At 47.2% G+C, this 11,944-nt stretch overlaps 1 protein-coding gene across 12 annotated transcripts in view; it reads left to right on the forward strand.

Annotated features, from left to right (window-relative positions):
• LOC118777462 (calcium/calmodulin-dependent protein kinase type II subunit beta) overlaps positions 1-11,944 on the forward strand; it is a 59,381-nt gene that overhangs the window by 14,036 nt on the left and 33,401 nt on the right. For 9 of the 12 annotated variants that reach the window (XM_036528389.1, XM_036528377.1, XM_036528381.1 and 6 more), the window contains exons 5-6: positions 406-471; positions 9,141-9,213. In XM_036528389.1, the coding sequence (XP_036384282.1) occupies positions 406-471; positions 9,141-9,213 (139 nt within the window). Of the gene's footprint in view, positions 1-405; positions 472-4,653; positions 4,727-9,140; positions 9,214-11,944 lie in introns of all 12 variants that reach the window. The other 3 variants (XM_036528378.1, XM_036528380.1, XM_036528384.1) reach the window with 1 other exon arrangement.

The following is an 11,944-nucleotide window of genomic DNA, read 5'->3' on the forward strand; positions in this document are numbered from 1 at the left end:
TCTCCGAGTTTCCCCTGAGTGTGTTTCCATGGCAACGGAGCTGGGCTGCCCAGCGAAAAGAGAATCCTGCAGCAGGGTCTTCCCCCCGAAGGGCTGGGATCTCTATTCGAGAGGATTCCCCCTCTCTGCCTCACAACACACACACACACACACACACACACACACACGCACACATTGCACGTACACACACACGTTTTACATAGACACAACCTTCAGGTTAGACAGAATCACACTCTATACATATATACACGCACATTATATTCATGCACATATATGCGCTATGCACAAATACAGACACACAGGTTTATACGTACGCACAGACATATGCGGACACACACACACACAGGTTTGCGCTTGCGAGCTACACAGTGCTTGCTATCTTACGTTTGTGCTTCTGTGTTTCAGGGTGACAGGTGGAGAGCTGTTTGAAGACATCGTAGCCAGAGAGTATTACAGTGAAGCTGATGCCAGGTAAGCTCCACCCCCGCCCCTACCCACCCACATATCCCTCTAAACCACCCCCCCCCCTTTCAATTTACCCCCCCCACTCCATTTTCTGCTTTTCTTGCTTCCCTCTCCCTCCCATCCCCCTCTCTTTCTCTCTCTCCCTCCCTCTCTTTCTCACCCTCCCTCTCCCTCTCTCTCCTTCTCTCTCCCTTTCTGTACAAAGCTTCAGTCTTCTTCCTATTCCCCTTTCTGCACACAACCTTGAATCCTCATAAACATTCAGACATTCAGTTTTTAATTTTTTATTTACTTGGTGCAGTACAGTATCCATATAAGCTTTTTGTCCCTGGGTAAATAGCAGCTGGCCTGCGCTGCGCAGCAGACGCTCAGAAATGGGCGAAATGGATCCTTCAGTAGTTTTCCTGTGGAGCTTCCTCCATGCTGGTAGCTGTGTGGGAATTGCAACAGGATCAGAGCGAAGGGCGCCCCTTGTTCTCTGTGTCACAGGCATCAGATCAGATCTCTCTCTGCCCCTCTGTCCATCTGTCTGTCTGTCTGTCCGTCTCTTCAGCAGCTCCTTGTGCACCCTTGTCCTTCACTCATCTTTCTGTCTCCCTCTCCCTCACAGTCTCTTTCCTTCTTACACCTTCATCCTCTCTGCTTGTCTGTCTTGCGCACACACATACACTCATGGACACGCGCGCACACGCACACACACACACACACACACACACACACACACAGCAGATATCTCTGCCGCCCCCTTGAGGAGAGAGAGAGCCGTACCAGCACAGCTCCTCCTGAGTGCTCTTAAGGCCCTCTCCTGTTACCCTGTGGCCAGGGGCTGTGGGGGGGCGGGGCCAGGGACGTGTTTCTCTGTGTTATCTGGACTGTCACCCCTCATCCCTTCAAAGGGCGTGTTGAACACCACGTCCTGAGGTGATAACGTGACCAGCGGTCGCCAGTATGTTATGTGTATGTATGTGTAACCGTTGCATATAAATCGTATCAGTGTCCTTTTAGTTGCAGTGTGTTGGTACACTGTGCTGTGATAACTGTAGGTTGCAAGATGTGTGGGCATCCATGTGTGCATGCGTGTCTGTGTGTGTGTGTGTGTGTGTGTGTGTGTGTGTGTGTGTGTGTGTGTGTTTTACATATACGTGTAAGTATGGCAGTCACCCTGTTCTGAGCTTCTAAGGGTACAACTATTCTACACTTGGTACTCAACCCAGATTGCTTCAATAAATATCCAGCCTTATAAATGGATAACATGCAATAAAAAAAGAGTAAGCTGTGTCAGTCCCCGTGGATAAGAGCATTTGATATTACACTGTATTATTATTATTTCCTCTGCAAAGGCACTTCTCCAGCATGATGCTATGTTTTGCACAATACCCATTGATAGACCAGAGATATTTACTAAAACTTTTCACTTCGCGTAAAAGCCAAGGTGACTAACCCTGGGATTCAAATCCATAAACTCCTGTTTGTAAGCCTGGCAGAGGCGCAGGGGCTTAACTATCCCACCAGCCGGGCTGGTTCACTTCCTCACGTAGGCCACTTCCAACCAACCAGGTTCAATTAACAGCATTTCAGGCCAACGTGGTCCGGTCCACACCCAGCTCTCCCGCCGAGACCTGTGGAAAATAGGGCTCTAATTAGCTGAGATAATTATTGCCGAAACCCCGACTGCTCTCGTTCAACTCTTAACCGTATGGCTGCTGGTGAGTGTCTGCACCGACATCTGACAGATACGAATGTTCACAAAAGGGGGACTTTCGATTCCTAAATACCTGCTGCCTTGAATTATTTAAGCATTCAGCAGATGTTGTTATTGCCAGTAGCTTTGTGTAGCTGATGTTTTGCAAGGTCGGCCGTAGCTTCAGCTCGATGTTGCAGCGTATGCATCATGGGAGCATAGCATGGGGGTCAAGCCTCATCAGAAAACCAGAGTGAAGACACAGGGAGAAGGTGTCGTAGGTGTGCCAACCTGCCATCTCATTTTGTTGGCTTGCAAGTGCCAACTTGCATATATAATATTTTTTGTATTCATCACTGCGTGATTTATGGTTCTAGTAGGTACCTTTTCACCCAGGCAATTTACACAGCTTAGGATTTCACTTATCACCAGCGCACATTCTGGATGCGTTCTGAACCAGTCCATGTGAGGTGAGGCCCCACTCAAGGGCGTCGTCCAGGATTTGAAACTGCAAACATCTGGTCTCGTGAGTGGAGGATCCCGGCGGTCTCGCACCGTATCCAGCACGGAGAACAGAAAGGCACAAAGCGGTAGCCTGGCACAAAGGGCAGTGGAAACGTCACTGAACAGCAGGGTGTAAAAATAACAAAGAGGCTGACACCTGCAGGACAGACACTTCAGACAAAAGGAGCACTTATGACTGCTAGCAGAACTGTGCTCCTGAATGCTGTGTGTGTGTGTGTGTGTGTGTGTGTGTGTGTGTGTGTGTAAATTAGTGCTGAATGTGTGTTTGCTTGTGTGTACATGAGAATGTGTTTGTGTGCCTACATGTTGTGTGTGTGTGTGTGTGTGTGTGTGTGTGTGTGTGTATCTGTGTGTATGCTATGTAAAAGCTGTGTGTATGTGGTGTGCATGTGAATGTGTGCTTGTGTCTATGTATGTGTGCACATTTATGTGTCTGCGTGTCCCTATGCAGATCAGTCAGTAAATGGATGCTGCTGCGACTGTCTTTTTTTTTTTGCATGACCCACCACACAGCATAAAAATAAGGCCTCAGAAATAGACCTGTTTAATCACCTAGTTTATATCTTATTAAGTATAACTGGGTTTGTCTCTGTTTGCAGTCTTGTTGTGCTTCATTAATCAGAGAAGGGTATCGACAACCATTGGCAGCATCTCTCCATGAAGCACACGCCCCCAGCTCCCCTGCCCCCCTCACACCCTCATTATGATGCTGTCTTTTGCCAGGCTCTGTGTCTCTAACATCCTCAGGGGACACTACTGTCACAGCGCAGACAGCAACCCCCCCCCCCCCCCCCCCCACACACACACACACACACACCCCTGCGTGTTCGTGCTGTACAGTATGTTCTGTGTGCGTCAGTACGCTTCTGTTCCTGCTAGAGGTTTCATTCTGTACCAGTGTGTCGTGTATGTCGTGTGTGCGTGTGTGTATGCATGTGTGTGTGTGTGCGTGTGTGCGTGTGTGCGTGTGTGTGTGCGTGTGTGCGTGTGTGTGTGTGTGTGTGTGTGTGTGTGTGTGTGTGTGTGTATGAATGCACATGTATGTGTGCATTCATGCAGTGCACGTGTGTGTGTGCATACATGTGCGTGTGTGTGTGTGTATATGTATGTGTGCTATGTCATTGGTGTGTGGCGTCTCTCTCTCTCAGGTCTGCCCACACAGTAGACAGCGTGTGGGTGGGGATCCTGCAGGCTGTCTCCCTGGTTCAGCTATTAGTCACATTTCCAGCTTGATTAACCCTTCCACTGCACAACGTCACGCATTCGGCTGCACCTCTCTCACAATGACACAGGGCCACCTGCTGCCCACATACACATCACTCCCTCACCACCCCCCCCGTTTCCTCTACAGCCCACTGTAAACACTCCGCTCACGCTGTGTCACTGCCGCACTTTGGAGGCGACGTTTTGTGCTCTTACAGAAAAGTCGAGGCACATAACAGCACATCCTGGTTTCCTCTCTTTCTGTCCCTTTCTACTGTGTCTCCCCTCTTTCATTCTGTGTCTTTCTCTGTATACTGTTTCCTCCTTTTCTACTTGTCCTATCCATCCTTCCCCCCACATCTCTCTCTCTCTCTCTCTCTCTCGCTCTGTCTCTCTCCATCTATCTCCCAGTTGTCATGAGCACGCTGGCTATGCTGTGTTTTCTGTTGTGGGTAGTCTTGTACCATTGTGTTTAAACAGTTTTGTCTCCTCACTCCTCTTTGCTTCCATCCCCTCCTGCCCCACTCTCCACCTCCATCGCTACCCTCGATACCTGTCCCCCCACCTGTCTCCCCACCTGTCCTACAATCCACCACTCTCTCTGACACCCCCCCCCCATGAACTGTCATTTTTTTCTTCCCGCCATTACCCCTCCCCTCCTCCACTGCAACTCCTAAATGCGCCTCCATCTCCCTTTTTCTCTCTTCACCCCCCCCATCTGTCCATCCACCTTTTCTTTCACACCCCCACCCTTTTCCCTCTCCCTTTTGTCTCCACAGTCACTGTATCCATCAGATTCTAGACAGTGTCAATCACATTCACCAACATGACATAGTTCACAGGGACCTGAAGGTCAGTATGCATAGAGCGCATTCGCGTGCTGCCTGGCCCTGATCCGCTGCGTGTGTCCGCCTGTTCGCCTGTCTGTCCGTCTGTGTGTCTGTTTCTCCAGCACTTTGAGCTGCTCCTGCTGCACTGACTGCTCTCTCCAAGCAGCCCCCCTTCCCCCCTCCCCAGGTACTGCAGTAGTCTCCTTGGCACCTCCCTTTACTCTCCCACTCCCCCAAAAAAAACTTCCACCAACTGCAATGCTCTTCCCACTGCCATTGAATCCTTCCATTATAATCACCATTTTGATTATGGGCTTTGGTGCAATCAGTACTCTCAATGTCAGGGGTCATTGGTTTGATTTTGATTGCTCTTATTTGATAATTTTTGGGGGGGTGGGGGGGGGGGTTATATATTCACACATTCAAGACTGAAGAAGAAACCCTTGGAGCAGCAGAGTTAGGATTTGGGGAAGGATTTGATTCCGCACGAAACGGAGAAAAGTGTTGACTCAAGCGGAACAGCGGCCCCAAACCCTTCCCTCCCCTTCCCTCTGTTATTCGGAGACGTGTGGAGAATTGGCCACTGGCAGTCAGATCACTGACTGTCTCAACGCTCCTCTGCACATAATTGCATACCTTCGAAACAAAATCACTGATCCCTTAAATATGAGCCAGTGACTGTTGCAGAGAAAGTGGGTGGACTGTTTCTTCTGTATTGTGTACGATAAATTATTTGGCTGCCAGGGCAGGCGCGATAATGCGCTGCTCAGTGGCTCTGGAGCCTTTGTCTGGGCAGAAAATAAAGAGACAATTTCAAAGCAGGCCCACTCTACATTTTTTAGTCCCGGCCAATCAGACATGAGGAACGAATAAACCCATAAGCTGAAATCTGACCAGTACTCTACACACATCACTTCAGACACGTGTATGCAGTCTATGCATATATCTGTGTTCATGTATAGTTGATGGTGTTGTCCTTTTTTTTTTGTCCTACATTCACTGATTTTACATCAAGGAGTTTTTAATTTGAAAGGTTTCTAAAGATATTATTTCTTCACGGGAAGCTGCCAAAACTCCATATGTTAAGAAAAAACATTGTATAATAAGACAAAAATCACTATACAGCAAAACTGTAACAGGCTCACATTTTCTGCTCACTGTATCCAAAAGAACAACTTGACTTGTGTGCTCAACAAAGACCTTTCAGAAAACATGAGGGGGCTGGCGAATGTTGTCAAAAGACTAAACCAAACAAAGCTGGTGCGGTTGCCTGCTCTCCGGAGCTGTAACCAGCCTTTATTTAACCAGAGACAAACACACGCTGTCCCTGGAAAGGGCGGCGCTGTCGCCTCTCTCCTCCACAGGAGCTCCGACACACGGCGGCATGTCGGTTGATGCTACGACACGACCGTGCTCCCCACACGCCCACCCTAACCCCGCCCCCCTGTCAAAGCCAGATTTCTCGCCATACTAGGTCAGAGAGGTGAACAGCTGACAGAAAGCCTGTGGGGGAGGGTGAATGCTGCCACCAGAGAGCACTGAAAGGGTTAATTGCTTCATAATGAAGCAGCGGTCCAGAACACACACTGAGCCTTACACACACACATACACACGCAGGTCCTGTGCACAAGCACATACACATGTATGTATAAGTATGCACACAAACACACATACATACATATATACATGCCCACACATACACACACGCATACGTGCATATGTTCATACATATACATGCACACACACACCTTCCCCACACACGTACACACAAATGCGCATACATGAGTGCGTGCACGCGCAAATGCATAGGCATGAACTCATACCACCAGTCACAGGGCGAATTCGCAAGCCCCTCTACATCTCTCTTTCTCTGTCACACAGCCACACACTCACGCCACTGCAACAGCGCACGCCCACGTGGCTTTACTCATGCTGGCACTCTCCCTCCCCTCACCGAAACACTCTCGCCGACACAGTCAGTATAACAGAAGAACAGAACTGAGCTGCAGATGACAGTAGCTTTGCTCAATAAGCTCTCAGACATCTTCAATAGATACAAATCGTGTCTCCAACAATATTGATCGCATCTGTGTTTAAAATGGATGATGCCAGTCCGCTTCTCTTCAGCTGTCTCCGTACTTTGTAATCAAGACAAAGAATAAACAAGTGCACTGCAAAATCTGTCGCACCTGCTGCTGGCTGTGTGAAAAGGGTCCATTTAGTGCAGTCAGCCGGGCTGCACTGAGACACACACACACACACACACACACACACACGCGCATAAACATACATTGACACGTACACATATACAAACACACATGCATGTAAGCATGCATGGCCATGCACATATACAAACGCACTTCCACATATACACAAACCGACACACAAACATACCACTGAAATCTGATACACACACACACGCTTTCATACTGACTTTCTGCTTCCCATGCACTACAGTGAGTCCTAGATGTGACCTCCTCAGGATTTATTCAGTGGGAGACCTTTAACAACACAAGACACAGGACCCTAATTTACACCCATGAACTTTACTGTCTCACAGCGGCACTCTCTCCCTCAGTCTCTCTGTCCTTCTGTCTCTCTCTCACTGTCTCAGCTCAAAATCCATACAGAAAAATAATATCATCTCAATATACTGCCACATTACAATGTTCGCCTTTTATACATTAATGTAATGTCATAATATCTTATATATTATGTGATAAACGATATGGATAGCATACATGGATAGTGCATCAGACATATTTGTTAGTGCATTTTACAGTATGTCACTAAACTTACTTTACGTCATATTTATATTTTTGCTGAAGATGATTTGATTTCAAAGAACAGAATTACTGTTATTATGAGGCCACTTAGCAAAAGCCCAGACCTGGGGCTATCTGCATCATAGACCAATAAACATGTAATGAATATAAAGATAGGGAACTCAATATCAAGGGTGGGGGCAGGTGGATGGGGAGGGTTAGCATCCCTGTTGGAGACTAGGTCGTGAAGGAACTGCAGGGGGGGGGTCAACTATACGCCCCGCTAACCAATCCCTATGCCCCCCCTACCCTGACACTGACCCTCCCATTCCCGGGCCAGCAGGCTCAGTGCACAGGCAGCATGTTCGCATGTGGAGATGCGTGGTCCATGCAACACAGCATGCATGCAGCAGTGCGTACAGTGTACGTGGACGTATATGTACATATACACGCACGTATATGTACATGCATATCTCTGTATATCTACTCCCACATATATATATGCAAGGAGGTCCGCAGCTCAAACCTCATAACCCCCTCTCCCCCCCCCTGTCCGTATGGTCTGTATTTTCCAGCATCCTGTGGTCATCTTTAAATTAGGTGGAAAGAAGGCTTGCAGGATCAGCAGATTAGTGATGAGAGGTATTGAACTGTAATATTAGCCTTGATGCGCACATTGCTGCAGGGTTTTCTCAGTGTTTAGGTAATCGAGAATCTACCTCTTCCCCATCTACCCCTGCCCCCGCCTCTTCTGCACGATAGAGACTTAGTTAGGACAGCTGGTAGCATTGTGGTTTAGCAGTGAGTGAGGAAAGGTAAATATTTAAGGGATGTTGATATTCTGTCCTTCATTCAGTTTGTATGAATACAGAATGTTTATCTAACCACTGGGGCTTTGAATGAATGATGCCACATGAGGTGTTACCATGGAGTCCTGAAATTGATTCTAGAATGCGGTAGCATAGACTGATGTTAGCTAGACGTTAAAGATCTGTGCTAATGTGAGGCAGTCCCTTGCCTGTGGCCCCGTGGGCCCCTTGCAGAGTCCAGCCCACTCCAGCATTAAGTTTGGCTCCCGCATCAGCTAAGAGAGACGATCTCCTCTCATCCCCCAAGGGCACCTCTGCTCAGGAATGCGCTGCTTTGAACCTGTTTCACAATTACAGTTTGCTTGCTCTTTGCACTCCGAAGGTCAGAGCCCTAGGAACTGAAGGGCTTTGGCAAAGGTGTTTATGTTGAGAGTCCCGCTAGAATAGCTCTTGTTCAAAGCCTTATTTAAAACTGCTTTGAGAAACTAGATTTCCAGGTGACAACACCGCATATTTTACCACTCATATCGAGAATCATTCAGAGAATCTCATCAGATAAGGTGGATCCCACTAAGTGGCAGCGGCTCAAAGTATATCGGATAACTGTAGCCATTGAAGGAGTTACCAGTCTGGGGGATGGGCACACACGTCTCCCTGTTGTGTATCATGGCTGAGAAAAGGAGCTGAGTGTGTGTGGGAGTGGGATGGATTTAGCTGGAAAGAGGCAAGAGAGTGTATCTGGATTGAGGCAGACCCCCCCCCCCCCTCCAAAAACTCCAAAGCCGAAATCCCTGCCCAGGCCCGTGCATGAGACTGTAGCGCTGCTCTGACTAACACGCCCCCCCCTGGTGTTTGCATGCAGTCATTGCATCCAGCAGATCCTGGAGGCGGTGCTTCACTGCCACCAAATGGGCGTGGTGCACCGAGACCTGAAGGTGAGTGACAGGAGTTGTTGCTGGCAGTGTTGGCGTTCGTTGAAGTTGTGTGTTTGTGTGTGTGTGTGTGTGTGTGCGTGCGTGTGTGTGCGTGCGTGTGTGTGTATGTATGTATATACTCTGTAGAGGCTTATGTACAAAATTGTGACCTTCACCATGTGGTTGCTTTCAAAATACTAAGAGAATGAGAGTCACAGTCAGATGACTGATGAGACTTCATTTATAAGGTCATATGTTACCTTCTGTGAAAACAGCAAGGCCAGTCTGTTTATGTTTGCAGCAAACATTATATTGGATTTCTGAGTTTGGGTTGTTTGTTTCCTCATAGTGATAGTGATTGCTGCATTACAGCACTACAGTTACTGTTTTGCGAAGAGGAAATAATAGTGTAGAACAGAAGACCAGGAAAGCAGTGTGTAGGCTCCTTACAAAATGAGTAAACAATGCACATTTGTGTACACCACACAAACAATATGTGCTGCACTGTCAGCGAACATTAAAATGGCTCCCCCTTTACCCCATAATCATTATTAACAGTTTGTTCTCAGCATTTATACTGTCTGTTCTAATGCATCTGATGCTGCCTGCACACCCCCTCACTCCCTGAGTGCTGTAGTGATGATGCTGAGTGATTGGGCCAGACAGTATAGACAGCAGATCCATGACGATGACCAGCTCTCAGTTCAGGTTTGAGTGCATTGTGATGGCATCTTACTGCACTTTGGGGGTCTGTGGCCCTACTCCAGATCACTGCTGAGAGCTGTATGGTGGTTTGTGTATGTAAGGTATTGATGCAGTTGCTATCCTCCTTGTTAATGCGCATGCATCTGTCTGATGTTATTCAAAGGGTTCTACTTCTCGGGAAAAGATGCATTTTTTTTTTCTTTCACTTTCATCTGCAAAAATAATCCCACTTTCTTTTGTTTTTAAAGATTTCTTTCAGAAGAAATCAATCTCTCTTCTGATAAGTTATCCAAATGATGGATGGATTCCGGTTATCTATGATTTCATAAGTAGTCTGTTCCAGATAAACATTTTCTTGGCCGAAAAAAACCCTTTGCAGATTGTTAAATTTTGGCTTGGTGGCTGCACTGTTTTTGTGTTGTGCATGTGAATGCATATGTCTGTGGCCTGCATGAAACATTTGAATACTCTTTGATCATTTCAGTATAAACCTCTGCAATTGTTTTAATGAAATACATACCCTTCTTTTCTCAGAAAGGTTTCATGTCAGGCTGGGCTTCCTACCAACACTCAGAACTGCCCCTGCAAAAATGAATCTGACTGAGTCTGAGTCTTTTTATTTGAAAAAGCGTCATCCGAATTTTCATACAATGCGAGATGGTGTGGTTTGATCCCTGTTTAGTAGTGCCACTGGGGATATGTGACAAATATGACAGATGTCCTGGTTTGTGTATTTTTTCCACTTAACTTGACGGAAGCAGGGCAGTACACACAATAGATGACAGTTTCTATAAGCAGGTTCGCTTGAATTAATGATTGATCTCACAGTTTGAATTTCTTACATCACACACAGGAAAAAGCATGTGCAACTTCAGCCTTCCAAGGGTGCTGTGCAGTGAGCAACAATCATACGGGTACCCTAGAACACGCCTGCATCAGGTATCAGTTTGCCAGGGACTGGAGCATTAGGATTTTGTGCTTCATGGAGGTGACACATTATCTTATAGCCCTCTTCTCCTTTCCTGGTCAGTAAGGGTGACATGCCCCAGCCTAGTTTATTATCATGTCCGTTTGGACCACACCTCTGCGCTTACCGCTGGCTGTTGATTGGAGGATGGCGCTCCTCAGTGTTCTCCGTTCCCTGTGGAGAGCAGTCTTAAGTGGAAGCACAAAGGAAGTGTTAGCTACTGCTCCAGCGTATCCTTACAGAGGAATGGCAAGGGAGTCAGGAGCGGTTCCGTCTCAGACGCCCACGCAGTGCCAGTCTCTCTCTCACCCAGCCTGACTTCCACCAGAGCGGAATAAAGCTAACCTACTTTATAACCAAACCACTGCAATGTATGGAGCTGCTGCAGTGTACACTCTGGGGGTTCTGAATGCTTGGAGTGTGTGTGTGTGTGTGTGTGTGTGTGTGTTTGTATGTGTGTGTGTGTGTCTGCGTGTGTGCGTGCATGCGTGTTTGTGTGTGCATTTCCGTGTACACATGCATTTGTGTGTGTGTTTGTGTGTGCATAAATGTATACTTGTGTGTCTAAGTGTTTGCCTGTGTGTCTGTACGTGTGAAAGCCTGTCATAGCTGCACAGTTAACCCCAATGAACAGAGACAGAAAGTGCTAGGATTTGCATGTGCTTGTGTGAGTCTTGGTTAGTTTTCATGTGAGATTTTGTCTGTCAGTATATTCAGTTAAACCCCTCAAGTGAAAAGCTGGATTTTTCCTGACAAAGCTGCTTTAACACTGAGATGAGGAGCTGCTGCCTCTCCCCGCTGTTGCTGCTCTGTGTAGGTTTAATAGGTAGAACCCTTTGTCCTAATAATCCCTTCAGGCAAGTCATCTTGTGGTAACACCTAAGACCCTCGGTGTGATGAAAAGCCATAAACTTACAAAACTGTAAATATGCACAGCTAGGTCAAGAGCTGGATCGTAAGGTTTATGGCTATATGGTGGTTTAAATGGCACAGCTTTTTCATATCACAAAACGTTAGAGGAAGGCTTTGTCAGTGTATCAGTTTCAGAAAACCTGGGATTGCTCACACAGCAGAATGTGC

This window comes from Megalops cyprinoides, chromosome 5 (genome assembly GCF_013368585.1).
Source record: "Megalops cyprinoides isolate fMegCyp1 chromosome 5, fMegCyp1.pri, whole genome shotgun sequence".
Lineage (NCBI taxonomy): Eukaryota > Metazoa > Chordata > Actinopteri > Elopiformes > Megalopidae > Megalops > Megalops cyprinoides.